The sequence below is a fragment of the Lycorma delicatula genome, chromosome 3, assembly GCF_047948215.1.
Source record: "Lycorma delicatula isolate Av1 chromosome 3, ASM4794821v1, whole genome shotgun sequence".
Taxonomy (NCBI): Eukaryota; Metazoa; Arthropoda; class Insecta; order Hemiptera; family Fulgoridae; genus Lycorma; species Lycorma delicatula.
The window spans coordinates 25,806,215-25,822,784 of NC_134457.1; the positions used below are offsets into that span (position 1 = coordinate 25,806,215).

Below are 16,570 nucleotides of genomic sequence, written 5' to 3' on the forward strand. Positions count from 1 at the left end.
ACCATTTATAATATTTACATTATGACTCTGTACTCTCAGCATCAACTGGTGGAGTTAATTTTTGTGGTTCACGAACAAGGGCTAGCAATTTTTCAAGTTTCATTATTTCTAATTGAAGTGGATCTATAGTTTGTTGCTTTTTTGGTGGTTTAGGTTTAATACGAAGATTAGGAGATAATTTAACAGTTGTTATTGATCCTCTGTAAAATAAACTGTAAATTAAAAATCTATTTTTTACAGTACAAAATATATATATATATATACATATAGATAGAGAAATGGATGATTTTAATGTAAATTTACCACAATTATAACTGGGTTAAAAGGTGCTACAATTGTACTTTTTTTATCAAGCAGTACAATTTACTCAACTCTATGTGATTAGTTACCATGGAGCAGTTGATTGATGTATGGTTTACTTTTGCTATTACAGAGTTTAAAAAAAAAACAAATTAATTATGAGGCTGTTTACTATGAATTTTAATCTTTGATGCCATTATTTTGTGTTTTGGATTCAAGCCATTTAAACATATATCACTAACTATGAGACAGAAACAAGGTCTGCTTTAAAAAAAAACTGTTTCCCACCAGAGAACAGTAATGGTGTTAGTTTAGTAAAGAATGGGATTCCAACAGATTTTATTAATAATCTCTACTACTACAATATTTGTTTAAAAAAAAAAAGCTGGACAGTTAAAAATTAATTAAAAAACTAAAAACCCTGATATGCAAAAATATATCTTCAAAGTAAACAGCCTGTTATACATGTTAAAAGTGAAATAACAAAAAATGTATCACATTATATACATCAAGTGCGCTGTCAACAGCAAATGACATAATAGATTCTTACAGTTGACAAATTGCTTAAAGATATATTCAAAATTTAATTTAAGTAGGTTCACTAAACCTACAACAGAGCATTTTTTTTATTAATTTTATTTAATCATTTAAGTTATTTGCCATTTCTTGGTAGCACACAATGAAATGGACTGTTTTCCATGAATGGGGTACATTAATATGTTGTTTTACATTTATCTGTTCCAGTTTTTCTTTTGTCTATCATGTACGTAAAGCAGTTGAAGTACAACAGATATCAAAAAATTGTTTTATCCAGGAGCAATTATTTCACTATATTTGCCACTCCCTAAGAAGAACAGAGTGAAGATATCACTTATAATGGTATTTGAGTTGAGTATCACCTTAATTATGATAAACTTGACAGCTGATATGTCCTTTTCATATTTAGCTAAAAAAGAAGTCATTGGGAAACCACTTCACTTTCCTTAAGTCTGGCATGGGGTTCTTGTGATTGTTTTAATATGACTGAGTCAAGTTTGGGAGCATCTTGTGACTTGTGTCAAGTTACCTTCAACCATTGACACTTAACTTGTCATAAAAGCATATTATGACAACATTTAAGTGAAAACATGTACTGTTGTATTTAACCAGTGACAATTAGTTTATTAAAAGCAACTTTAGTTACAAATATCTGATCCTTAATTAACATACTTTTATAATCTCTTATACCACAGACTAAGATGTTCCCGATATTATGTAACCTTCTACTTCTAAGAGGTTAAGTTCACCATCTTATCCAGGACTCTTTAAGTTCAATAAAATAGCATAGAATGTGTGTGTGTATGTATGTATACAGAGTGATTCAGGAGGATAGGGAAATAATTTGACAACTCATTCTAGAGGTTAAAAATAAGAAAAAAGTTCATATAAACATAGGTCCGAAAACGCTTCGTTAGCGAGTTATACAGAGTGAAAGAAAGATTTCGCCCAAGTTTCAGTTCCTTCAGGTAAATTAAGGCTTTCTGAAATTCTGGGAAGGTCAGTTAAGGGGCAAATTCAATTGTTTCTTATGGTTTTTGAGCTGGGAAATCGAAAAAAATAGGTCCCAGAACTGTATCTCTCTTAGTTTCTAAGATATCCCATGTAAAACACCAAAAACAGGGTCAAAAAACACATTTTTTTACATTTGACATACAATGTTTAAAAAATGTATGATTTATTGCCAATTTAACATTATTGTACGTTAAATGAAGGGGTGAGTATTAGTTCCATTTCAGTGGGCTTGGTATGCCAATCCCACTTTTTCACAAAAGCATCTTTGTCATTCTTTTGACATATCTTTTAGCACAATATAATAGGAAGACTTTCTAATCTTTCCTAACAAGCCAAGCATGGTATCTAATTATTCTTGAGAATAATTCTTCCTATGATTCTTGAGAATAATTCTTCCTGTAAAATGCCAAAAATAGGATACCTATTTTTGGCGTTTTACATGGGATATCTTAGAAACTAAGAGAGATACAGTTCTGGGACCTATTTTTTCGATTTTCCAGCTCAAAAACCACAAGAAACAATTGAATTTGCCCCTTAATTGACCTTCCCAGAATTTCAGAAAGCCTTAATTTACCCGGAGGAACTGAAACTTGGGCGAAATCTTTCTTTCACCCTGTATAACTCGCTAACGAAGCGTTTTCGGACCTATGTTTATATGAACTTTTTTCTTATTTTTAGCCTCTAGATTGAGTTGTCAAAGTATTGCTCTATCCTCCTGAATCACCCTGTGTATATATATATATATATATATTTTTTTTTAACGAGTGAATGACTATGCATGTTATTATCTGCAAAAAAAAAAAATACGTACAGGCAAAAGTAAAGATTTACTTCTCATAAAATTTAATTTAGCCAAAAAAATATAGAAACTTTATTATTAATCAACAATGAAAAAATTAAATATTTTTGAATATAAACTAAAACTACGAAAAAATGTTGTGAAGAACCGTTAATAAGCGTTAATAATAACAATCTATCCCAGTGCAAAAAGTTATCACTAATGATTTTCATTGAAAATAATCATTTATTTCAGCACAAGTAATTAAATTCACTAATTAAAAAATAATTTTGTTTGTAGATATGTTATGACCATAATTATTGTTAGTGATCTCATAAGAATCACAAGTTACTTCCAAATACACCATAGTCATTCTCAAGAATAATTAGATACCATGCTTGGCTTGTTAGGAAAAATTAGAAAGAAGTCTTCCTGTTATATTGTGCTAAAAGATATGTCAAAAGAATGACAAAGATGCTTTTGTGAAAAAGTGGGATTGACATACCAAGCCCACTGAAATGAAACTAATACTCACCCCTTCAAGTGATAGCTTTCACTACAGAGGGTAGCTGTATAATTACTCTCACTTAAGACTTATGACTGCACTTAAAGTGCTTCAGTAACATACAGCCATAAGAAAGACCATGATAAACAGTATGTAGCATACAGAATAGTCATTGCAATAGTACGACTTTTCTGTCATGAAACAATGCATTTATAATTACCTCAAATGAGTAGAAAAATATTAAAATCAGCTGACTACAAGCTCCTTCAACAGCTAAAAACTGACTTTATTGCTTGTAATTATTAAGGTTAAATCCAGGAAAAACTAAAGCTTGCATTACGATTGGGACATGTTCTAAAATAAATGTTTATAATTAAAATTATACATAAAAAATAAATTTATATTTGAAGTATGTTATTGGATTGCAATATTCAAGAAATACCACTTCAATCTTATGAGATATATGGCATAAAGCTCAACAAAAAAATGCTAATTCAGTGAAGTAAAGTGAAAATAAGTTCTCAGATTTACTGTAAATACACTATTTATCAAAGCCGATGTACAAGTATTAACACATTTTGTCATTATCTTGTATGTAAAATTATTAAACTCCTTTATTAAATTTCAATTGGTAAAACAAATTTTAATACAAGGAAGAAGTTGACAATCAGGAACTGCACTGTAAAGTTATGATATAACAGCAACAGATTACAAATCCAGTACCAAATTTTGCAGTAAAACTAACAAAAATTATCTTTGTAAATCCAATTTAAATGGATTTAAGGATGCTTTTTTATACCTGGAAATGTTATATGCTGCATTTTTCAATTAAGAGTATTTATGGGTTTACAGCATAATATAAATCTGTGAAATTCAGCATATAAAATTTCCAGTTATAAGCAAAAACATAATCACAATTCTGCAACCATTAATTTTTATAAGTACAATTAAATCATAAATATTTTTTTAAATATATACTTACTTATCATCTCCTAACATTATTATGGGTAATTTATAATTGAAAGCCAGCCTTGTTAATTTATTTCTTTTGCGAGATACAACATTTTGTATACAAATTGCTTTGTATTTATTAACATTTAAATCAAATACATGACATTTACCATCCACTGTCACTGCTGCAAAAACTGTACTCGAATATGGTGCCCATTTAACATCACCAACAGAACACCCCAAATCAAACATAAATAATGGATCACTGCAACAAAAATAAATTTAATTTAATTATTTTGTTCAGTAATAAAATACAAATGATTCAAAAGTCTCTGTACTACACTTTTTGAGACTGTTTTAGACAAAATAAGACAGTCAACTGTTACAGCTCATTATTTTTATAGGTGACCTGCAATGATGATATCATTGACCACCTGATTAGAGGTGGTCAGTGATGGTTGTGGTTGTAAGACCAGTTGTAGTTGTAAGCTTCATAGTAACACTTGATCATGCTATTAAAGTTTTTATAATTCTTACACATTCAGTTTTCAAAACAAGTTGTTGTTTGATGATTTCTTCAGGAAAAATAACATATATGATCATGTGTAACATTGGAATAATAACAATAATACATTTTATGGTTGCTGTGTTAAGATTTTGGATTAAAGTTTTTAATATGGACATCCTAATTTGCTCAATAGTTTGGATCATTTTAATCAAGCTACTAAAGAACTAGTAATGTCTGAAGTTATGTTCATACTGGATTTGAATACTTAAGAGCTGTCCATTGAGAATTCTGTAAATTGAATCATTATGAATGTTCAGGAGATTCATTCACTACAGTATGATTAACCAGGTTAACATGCCAACTTACTTTTAGATCTTAACTCCCAGGCTGGAATGTGATGTCCCATATCTAGACAATGAATTGTGGGTTAACATTTATTTTTCTTACATAATTATTATTTAGACTATATATCATTGTAGATATACAATAAATTTCTATTATGTTTACCAATGTTACTTATGCATTTGATAGGCTTCTTTTGTCTAGTGAAAGCAATTTTAAAAATTGCAGTATATGAACATCTGTGTATTTGTACCTGTGCTTGAAACAGATAACTATTATTCAAAATTATGTTTTATCCAACAAATATATTACAGCAGTGAAAATAATTTAAGAATCAATAAATAAAGAATTAACATTACATTCCTTATAGATTTTACCTAGTGACCAATGGATTGGTTAGAAATTGATATATTACAAGCTATATTTGTGCAATATTTATTTTAATTAAAAGAGTTTTTTTTGTAAAAGTTAATTCTGTGTTAAAATTAGAATAACTATTTAGATAATAAACATTGGTCAACATTACATGTAGACCTTTAATAGCAATAAATGGAATAATATAACCAATTAAGAGAATTAAAATACTTTTTTTTTAATAATTCTGGGGGAATCAAGAATGTATGTATTGATATATAAAAAATAGACATTCTTATTAAATCACTAGTAAAAAGTATTAATAAAAATACAGAAAAAAATTATTTACAGTAATAATGGACACTTCCCATTATTGATATTCCTATTTCCCTTGACTCCGGGATAGAAAGAGCATCTGACCAAACAAGGTGCAGGGGTAAATATTTATAAACCTTAGTGATTTCAATAAAAAAAAATCTTATTTAAACAGTAATAGTAAATAGGTTAATTTATAAAATGCACACACATTGACTGCAGGTCAGTCTGATGATGAAACACAGAACAAGTAATAATGAAAACCTATTTGGTGATAATACTTAAAAACAGAACAAGAATAATTCCCTTGATGCTCTGGATCTGCTATATTTTACTTTTCCTCTATCAAAAAAAAAATCCAATCAAAAGGAATTCACTCTGATGAAATCCACACAGCAGAAGCTTTAAACTTTTACCTTAAAATGAGAATCAGAATTGCTTTCTAGTACAGAAAAATATGGTCATCGTATAGAACTTCACCTAGTAATACTAATATTTAGAATTAGTTATATCATTAATACAGATTTACCTACGATTATCTTCCCATATTTTCACTCTCCAGTCAGAACTGCATGAAATAAATATCTCTGGTGCAAATTTATTAAAATCAATCCGATGCACAGGCATGTGATGTGCATGATAAGTATACAAGTATATCGAAGCATATGCTGTACTGCATTTATATATATGACCCTCTTCTGTCCCAACCAAAAATATTAAAGGTTCCTTTGGATGAAATGCAATAGCTGTACCGCAACCTATGTAAAAAATAAGATGAAATCAATTACACAAATGAGAATTTTAAATAAAATCTTTTTAATCATTTTCAGCATCATAAAATTATTAAATTACATAATCTGCATCTCTTTACTAAAACTTCATAATTTTATAACTACTGTAATATCTCATGGGTTAGAACCATGGAAAATAAAAATTGCAAAATATAAATTAAATCAACAGCTACTCATTGGCATTTCATTTATTACATAAAATATGCTTTAATAGTTCCTGTAAATCACCAAACTTAAAGACCACTTGGTGCATTATCTTAGATGTGTATTGCACACCATTGACTGAATGTCAATGGTATACACATTCAGTGTACTGAATGTCGATGGGTACATTAGTAATCAATAATATTTTAAATCGTAAAATCAGAAAATTTTAAAACAAACATTCTATTAGAGCATGTAAACTAAGTACAGGACAGGGATTTATTCAATTAAAAAACAAGGAAAATATTCTTAAGTTCATTATGATTGACCAGATATCAAAATAGTTTAAATCCTGTTTAAATACTAGAGCAAGAAGACTAAGCAATTTAGCACATTTAAAGTAGTCAGCCTTCCCACAATGAAAAATAATTGCTAAAAAAAATCACTCTAAGACAGCATTAAATAATAGCAAGAAAAATTATACCATTGAAATCTGCTACTGTCAAAGTACCAAAATTGATAAAAATAATATTTCTTAATGTATTTCACAACTAAAACAATTTCATTGGAATCTGTTCAATTTTAAAAAAGATACAAAATAATATAACTGTTGGGGCTTGCTAATTTCCTGCATAAAAATAAAAGTGAATTAAATTTAAGCAAAAAATTCACTATTAAATTCCCTTCTCACCTTAAGAATTACATAATTCATTTGCTATAAAATAAAAAATTTATGAACTGAAAAGATTTTAAAGAGATATTCTATTTAGGTCAGTCATACATTTTAGAGAAGTCATCAAGGATGAGTAGGTGTACCTGTGATTAACCCTAGAATAATCGAGCTGGGTCTTTGAGACCCAGCAGTTTTCATTTTCAATTATTTTTCTGTTAAATATTATTGCTTTGAATTGAGTGCTCATGTACTTCCCAAGAGGATACTCATGTTGCAAACCGGCAACTTGTCACATCACTCTGTGAATAACAATTCAGTAAATTGTATATGGACCTGTCAGACACAGCCCAACCGTTTTCATGATAATTCTTGTTATAGAAAGAATACATCTTCTTTAGAATTAAATTTGTCTTATTATCATTTATTACAGTAATAAATAATTAATTATTTATTACTTGGTTGGAAATTTATTACAGCATTGTTAGCACAACCAAAGACCCATTCTTCCAAGTTAAGTGTAATGCTGTATTATATAAAAATATTGCTGGGTCTGATTTGATAGAAGTGGATATTATTTCTTAATCAAACAGCATCTTAGTAATAATTAGTCTATTATGAAAAAGAAAACCCACAGGGTAAAATTCTTAAAAATACTAGTACATTGAAATTTATTTTGTTTAATTGATGTCTTGAGATTTTTTTTACTCTGCATCCTCAGAAAATAAAGAACATAAAATTTTGTTTCTTATAATGTACAAATTTAAATTTTCAAAAACAAAAAGCTTGCCATACAAAAGTTGTTGTAAATTTTATGTGCTTAAATTTTTTCCTATTATTATTATTATAACGTTTTATTTACATCTCAATATTGGAGGGACAGGTAGAAGGAAAAAAATTGTGTAGGCAGGTAACGTTTGGAATATGTAAAACAAATTGTTAGGGATGTAGAATGTAGGGGGATATACTGAGCCACCGGGTTGGTCTAGTGGTGAACGCGTCTTCCCAAATCAGCTGATTTGGAAGTCGAGAGTTCCAGCGTTCAAGTCCTAGTAAAGCCAGCTATTTTTACACGGATTTGAATACTAGATCGTGGATACCGGTGTTCTTTGGTGGTTGGGTTTCAATTAACCACACATCTCAGGTATGGTCGAACTGAGAATGTACAAGACTACACTTAAATTCACACTCATACACATCATCCTCATTCATCCTCTGAAATATTATCTAAACGGTAGTTACCGGAGGCTAAACAGGAAAAAGAAGAAAGGGGGGTATACTGAAATGAAATGACTAGTGCTAGATAGGAAATCTTGGAGAGCTTGCATCAAATCAGTCATATGACTGAAGACAAAAAAAAAATTTACAACTCAAGAAATCAATTTTGGTAATTAAGTAATGGAAACCTAAATTGTATTAAAAAGGGAGTGGGACTCCATGATAATATTTTAAGTGATTTCTGCCAAGATTTTGGTAAAAATCACAATAAATTCACACCCACTTTTTTAACTGTTCCAGCCATTTTTGTATACTGAATGAAGAGATATTAACCCACACGAATACAATAATTTACTTCAATTCTGTTTGCAGAATAAAAGAAATTCAATGGGCAGATCATTTCACTTTTACATGCAAATGAAATAATTTGTGAATCATTAACTGTTCAGCAGTTATACCTCTACTAATAGTCCATGTATAATTCGATTGTAAATAAAATGTTTTTCTGAACCAGTCTCATTACTTTATTTACAGACCTCGTAAGTGACTTAGTGAAAAGGAAAAGGTATGATGATTATTTTTGAGAATAACTGTGCTACTTTTGTTATGTACCTTGATTCTCAAGTCACTTTACCTAAATCATTATAGTGATTGATTCTAAAAAACCAAAACAAACTATTTAAATTTTTATTTAAGAGTAACTTTGCTTTAAATAACTAAATTTAATAAATTTGTTTTTTTTTTTAAAGTGACTTTTAAATATTTATTTTATTTTACATCAGTTCTCTCTATTGTTTTAAATTTATTTATTTCATTAAAGTTATAGTACTGATTGAAACAAATGTTCCTCTACTTGAAAGAGGTAAATTAGTTTGTTGCTTTAAATATCTGCCTCAGTCTCTGTAAAGCAACAATCAATACTCCATTGGATGAATGAGGTTAAAATAAAATATGACATTGAAAATGCCATTATAATGTTAATGACTGAATCTTGGATCTGGTATTTGTGTAATGCTAAGTATATTTTAACAAACATATTACTTTTTTAATGAAAGATGTATGCTTCATTGCTAAAATATATACATAAAAATAAAATTTGTTATACTTACATAGATACACATTTTAGGTAAAGAATTAACATTTTACCAGCAAAATGTAACTCTTTGCCTCCAAAATTGAAATATTTCAAAGAAATAAAAATTAGGCTTATTATTATTATTCCCCATCCCTGAATGAAATTGCCCAAATACTTAAAAAAGTTACATACTAATGTAATGAAACCAACCAATTAGAACAAGAATGAGAATTTGATTCTAGAAAAAATAAAAAAAGATAGGTTTTGTTCTTACCCCTTTATGGAGGGGGGTTTAAATAAGACCAAACACCATCAGAAACCCACCGGGTAGGTCTAGAGGTGAATGCATCTTCCCAAATTAGCTGATTTGGAAGTCAAGAGGAGCATTAGATTCAAAACCTGAATATAGAGAAAAATTTTCCTTTCGACCAGACCAGGTGGAAAAAGTCCCTACGCATGTCTCAATTAACCTACTTACTTATTTTCTCCTGTTTAGCCTCCGGGTAGTACCGTTCAGGTATTATTTCGGAGGGGATGATTTGTATGAGTGTAAATGAAGTGTAATCTTGTACAGTCTCAGTTTGACCATTCCTGAGATGTGTGGTTAATTGAAACCCAACCACCAAAGAACACTGGTTTCCACGGTCTAGTATTCAAATCTGCATAAAAGTTACTGACTTTAGTAAGACTTGAACTCTCGACTTCCAAATCAGGTGATTTGGGAAGACGCGTTCACCACTAGACCAAGCCGGTGGGTTCTCAATTAACATACTAAAAGTCGAGAGTTTCACTACTATTCCGACATTTGTTGAAATTTGAAATATCTGGATGGTTTTTGTAAAATGGTCCACTTTATATCGATATGAACATGTTGTAGTCCTGTTTTTTGGTTGTTACTAGTTAAATATTGAATTTACCAAAAAATGTTTCAAACAAAAGTTGTAGAAGGGAAAATTTTATGCAAAAAACTTCTACTAATATTTTTATAAAATCATAAATAAACATGAGAATGATTTGTTACATCAAAAACAAACAAAAAATTTGTTTTTTATCTTAAAAATTACATTTTTTGAAAACTTAAAAAAATAATAAATTAGAAGGTAACAATCAATAAAGTACATATTTCTAAATAATTTTACAAAGTGTAACATAAAAATCTGTTTTTGTTAACTTTTTACAAACATTTATTTATATTTTCAGTGTTTGGAGCGTACTGACACATTTTATAAATATTACGCTCACAAAACTAAGTCAAAAATTAAAATTAAAACTGATTATCATCTAAAATTAATATTTTTCCCTAACCATTGCTATTCTTTAATATTTAGTTTCATAACATTTTAGTAAATTATGATTGGTTTTTGTACTTACTGAAAGTTCCTAAATACATTTTTTGAAATATAATGATTTTAAAATTACTAATATTTAAAAACCGACAATATATTTTGCTACAAAACTGATTACATTCATAATCACCATAAGAATATATTCGCATAGTTGTTTTCAATTCTTTGAATTTTGTTTTTATTTGGAGGCTTTTGATAAACAAATTTGAAAATACTTCAATCTGCCAACATTATAATATGTTATACCTATATTACCCTATATTATAATATGTTAACACTATAATATGTTATTCCTAAATGTAGCAAATTGTTTTAAATTTACCGAAGGTTATGCCTTTAGATATTATTTACAGATGAAGTTTTAATTTTTTGCATTGTCTATCATAGATTAGATTAGATGAATGATTTTTTCTGTAAAATTAATATTTAACGACCAACAAGCAAAATAGTAAAAAAAAAAAGAAGTGGTTCTTAAATTTTATTTTGTTTATAAACAAATGTCGAAATGATAGTGAGGATCTCGACTTTTAGTATCTTAATTGAACCCGCTGGGTTGTTCTAGTGGTGAATGTGACTTCCCAAATCAGCTGATTTGGAAGTCGAGAATTCCAGTGTTCAAGTCTTAGTAAAGTCAGTTATTTTTATACGGATTTGAATACTAGATTGTGGATACTGGTGTTCTTTGGTGGTTGGGTTTCAATTAACCATACATCTCAGGAATGGTCAAATTAAGACTGTACAAAACTACTCTGCATTTACACTCATACATATCATCCTCATTCATCCTTTGATGTATTATCTGAATGGTAATTACCAGAGGCTAAACAGGAAAAAGAAAGAAACACCATCAGAAAGAAGCTTAGCTACTTAAAAGGCATTAAAAATTGAGAGAAAAATTCCTACCCATGAGGTCTTTTTCTTGAGGATTGTAACAAAAGCATAATGCCAATTTTTATCGAAATTGGTCTGTCCAGTCCTAAGATATCAAGCAAATGTCAGGCCAACATAAAAACAAAGTAATTTTTTTGTTAAAATGTTCACCTAAAAATTGTCCTTTTTGGTTACAGACAGATCATGAAATGTCAACATCTGCAAAAACATTCAAAATTTGACTTTATTAGCATTCTTTCTCTTATATGGAGTGTTCTATATCTATATACTCGTAACAAAGAAAGTTAAAGGGTATACCACAAAAATATAACAAAAAGTTTCAAATCGAAAGAAATGACTAAGTATTTTCATCATAAAAAAAGAATTTAAACAAATGGGTATACAATAATAAAATAACAACAGTAGTTAATGAACTCACCAGTCATTCGTATCATGGTGCCATCTGGGCCAGGGATTGGATCCATTTCTAAGTACAATGTAATAACCAAAGTCTGGGCGAGTTCATTTTGCATAAGTACCCAGTTAAATACCTTACCATCAGATGAAACTGAGTAAAAATTCATCTCGCCATCTTGTAAATCTGGACCCCAACAAACCTATAAAAGAGCAACAAATATTTATTTCATTACATATCAATTTTCTATTGTATTAAATGTATTTATTTCAGTTAAATATATTAAATACATGTTCACAACTACGGCTACTACTTTTAAATTTCATAAACAAAAATTTGTTTATAGTAATGAATGAGCAAGCAACAAAATAGTCAAGTCCCCCTGGATATCTAGTTAGACTTGTAATATAGGTGATAAATATGCTGTTTACAATATTTTATAAATTAAAAATATTGCTCTGTATAATATTAACTGATTTAAGTAGCATCATAGTACTACTTGAATTCAACACTAGATGTTCAGACAACCATTTAACAAGGGCTGCTACTGAAATTTCTGATTATCCAATTTGGTCATGAATTCAATTTATTATTTCATCACTATCATAAAAGAGAAAATGAAATATTCTGTAATTTTACTTGAGAGTAAATAAATAATTACTTAATACCACTGATATTATCAATAAACTGTATGAGTATATTTTTATTAATAATAATGATATAAGCTTGATTTTACATACTCTTTTATTTGTTATTGTTAGAATTTTTAGGCCTAACCAAGATCAAATTGGTTCAACAAATTCCCAAAATCCCAATTAACATAACCTTATCAGCGGAAATATGTAGCACATGGTACATTTATCTTTTATTAAATGATGTCATATTTCTTTAAAATAAATAGTTTTAAATTAATAATATGGATATGTGTGCTTTAAAATCTTTCTCTACTATTTATTTATTATATTATTAGAAATATTACTTTAATAAAATTTACATTAAAAAAAAAAACCCTTTTGGCATGCTGGAAGGTGGAGGTAGATTTCACTGGTGCTAAGTAGGAGATAAAAAAATTTCCACCTTAAAGTTAAGAAAAACTTCAAATTTACTCAATATGACAATTTTTGCATGTGAAAAAAGTTTCACATATTTAGCATTTGATCTTCTATTCCAGCAACATTTTGGTCATCCCTTGCCATAAGGGTAGTCATATTAAAAATTGTTTCAGACAAAAATTTTAGGTAATGTTTAGAGCACTAACGACCACTTTAAACAAATTCGATACTGTGCCTATTAAGAGATGTATGACTTTTTGTCTTCGAAACCCCAAAGAAATGGTAGGTGATATCAAAAAACTCTACTTAAATACGTTTTAGGCCTTTATCCAAAGAATAGTAGGAACTTTAAACGAATCTGTATTTTACTTAATAAGAAAATTATAGCGATATTTTGTTTTTTTTCAAAAAAGACACCCCTTCTTCACCCCTATGGTCCAATTTTGGCCGTTAACAAACTCTACCAAGATTTTGGGTTGAGTTATTTTTAGGGAACTATTTCAAAGTGATTAGTGCAAAATTATGGCAGTTATCATGTCCACAAGAAAGTGAAATATATATATACTCTTTGAACTGATGGTGGTTTTGAGGACTGGGGGATGTGAAACGCGAATATATATAAACATTTTCCAGAAGTTGAATCATGGTACCCATTACAATTGGTAACTTTCTTATGAAATCTACCTAAAATTGTTAAATGCTGTGAATACAATCTATTTGTAAATAATTTTTTTTTTCAAATATTCAATTAAAAGTTTACATGGGTTTTTGTCATCTATTAATTTCTAGGTAGAATGTTATAAAATGGGATTGTCTTCATGTAAACTACTAGAGAATTTCCTAGATAACTGCATAGTGAAATTTTGGTAATATATTGAATACTTTCTTCTAAAGAGTAAAATCGCTAACTCCATAACTAATTTTATTTTTCAATTTTTAATATTTTCTTGTATTGGTTACTCTCAAGCTATTTAAATACTGTGTATAATGTATCAATAAAATGATTATTTACTATATTGATTTTATATTTATTTAAATAAAAAGTTAAGAGATGAATTACAAATATAAAAATGATTATTGAATAATTACAGAAGTTTATCACTTCTGTAATTCTCTTAACAGAAATTTAAGAAAAATTAAACAAAGAACACAGCATCAGAAAATATAAAATATAGACACTGAAAGTCTAATTTTTAGTTATCATGATCAATATAAGATGCATGTATAAATCATATATGATATTTTTTATTTATCATATCAATATATGACACATAATTATAGACACAATATAATATTAATACTGTGCCTCATGGTGTAGTCTAAAAACTAGAAGAAGTAAAGTAAAAAAATAAATTTTTTGACAACCAAAGCCATATTAAAAAAAAAAATAATTATAAGAATTATTTTAATTTCATACTGTATTCATGCTTGGGATTAAATACCAATATCAATTATGTTTTATATAAATTTCAATTCGGTTGGATGGATTGTAAAATTATGTTAATGTTGGCATTTTTTGGCCAGTCACTGCTTTAGAAGGAAATCTAAAGAAAAATTGAAAAAAGAAGTTAATTTTAACTACATTTATAAACTAACATTTTTCTATGAATATGTGATTGTAGCTAAATTATTGCAAACAAACCCCCTACCCACTACTTCTTTAGTAATGCTAAGCTTTTACAATCAAGCTGGTGAGTTAAGTATCTTCATTTGATCCTTCTGTATGCTCTTGCCAAAAAAAGTAGGAAATTAAAAAAAAAAAAAACAGTGATATGTGTTTATAGTAAAAGAAGATTTTGCTGTTCCATATGAGAGCTGATCTGCACGTTTCTTACTTTTTGAAATATTTTTTATAATACAGTATTACAAATTAATTAATTTAAAAAATATATATTATTTAAATTGTCTAGAGTAAAAAAAATTAAAAAATAAATAATCAGTACAACCATATCACCTGCCAAACAATTCCACCATGTTTATTTGTGACTGAATTGCTTTGAAATTGTCTGTCTTTTGTATAAAGTTGTACATTATAAACAGATACAGTTCCATCATAAAGACCAATAACTACCAAATAAGAATTTACTGGATGAAAATCTAAACACATAACACCTGAATCAACAGAATTAATATATTCAGGAAATGAAGGATTTTTCATAGTGAATAAACACAAATAACCTTCTGTCACTTGCTTGTGAAAATCAACTGAAACAAAATGAGGAAAAGATATTAAGCATAGTTACTATTGTATTTTTACAGAATGATAAGTTTTTAAGTAAAATGTAACACAATTTATAATAAAAACTGGAATCCATTTTAATAGGATCAACAGGTCAGTGAAATTCCAGAATTTAGCTAAAATTAGAATATAATCCTTATTTATCTTTGATCACTGTACATCACTGTAATTATGTTTGATTATGTATGAAATTCAGGTATCAATCTTTTATACTCGTAATTAAAATTAACCAATTTTAAAATAAATTATATTAGTAGCAGTAAAGAATTGGCACATATTATGTATAATAAAAAAGTATGCATTTAAATTTAATAAATATAAGTAATAATAGCTCATGAGAAAATATATTACATACAATAAAACAGATATATGTCAATATATACAGAGTAAACTTTGGGGTTTTCTATTGCAGCTCATATTTTAACAAGCCACAGAAAATCAACGAGCAATCGCACAACCTTGCTACTGCCACAGCTGGATGCCAACTGGCCTTCCCATGCACATCTCTACAAAAACAATAGGGCTACCCCCTACTCATTCCTGTGCAGTGAGCAAACATAGGTTTACTTTCTGAACTTCCCTCGCAAATATTAAAAACTGTTTTGGAACTGTAGATAGAAAAAAATAAGGTTATTTTTATTCAATAAAAAATTAATTGTAAGAACACAACCAGTGTTTGTGTTTTTTATTTTTTTTAATTTGACAATACTGGAGCAATATAATATCCTACTTAAGTGTTGAAAATTGATAATCTTATCTTCAAGCATAATTTTTTTTTCCATTATTTGATTAAAAGTCCTTGCAGTTAGTTGTTTATTAGTTTTAAGATGATTAATTTTAAAATAAAATAGCTAGGTATGTCAACTGAATCCTCAGCCTTCATAAATTCAAATATTTATACAAAAATATTTATGAGTGTAGTTTGTAAAGTAACCTCCATTTGCTCACTACACAGGAATGAGTGGGGGTAGCAATACCGTTTTTGTACAGATGTCCACGGGAGGCCAGTTGGCATCCAGCCATGGCAGTAGCAAGGTTGTGCAATCCCACTCTTGATTTTCTGTGGCTTGTTAAAATATGCGCTGCAATAGAAATCCCTACAAAGTGTGAAGTGCGTGCTGTTATACGATTTCTCAAGGCAAAACA

At 28.6% G+C, this 16,570-nt stretch overlaps 1 protein-coding gene across 1 annotated transcript in view; it reads right to left on the bottom strand.

Moving 5' to 3' along the window:
• Nucleotides 1-16,570, bottom strand: part of LOC142320824 (dynein intermediate chain 2, ciliary) — a 59,552-nt gene that overhangs the window by 5,735 nt on the left and 37,247 nt on the right. Inside the window, exons 8-12 of the mRNA XM_075358799.1 lie at nt 15,140-15,390; nt 12,158-12,335; nt 6,134-6,362; nt 4,117-4,350; nt 3-200 (exon numbers count right to left, since the gene is read on the bottom strand). Of these exons, the coding sequence (XP_075214914.1) occupies nt 20-200; nt 4,117-4,350; nt 6,134-6,362; nt 12,158-12,335; nt 15,140-15,390 (1,073 nt within the window). The 3' untranslated portion in view covers nt 3-19. The remainder of the gene's footprint in view (nt 1-2; nt 201-4,116; nt 4,351-6,133; nt 6,363-12,157; nt 12,336-15,139; nt 15,391-16,570) is intronic.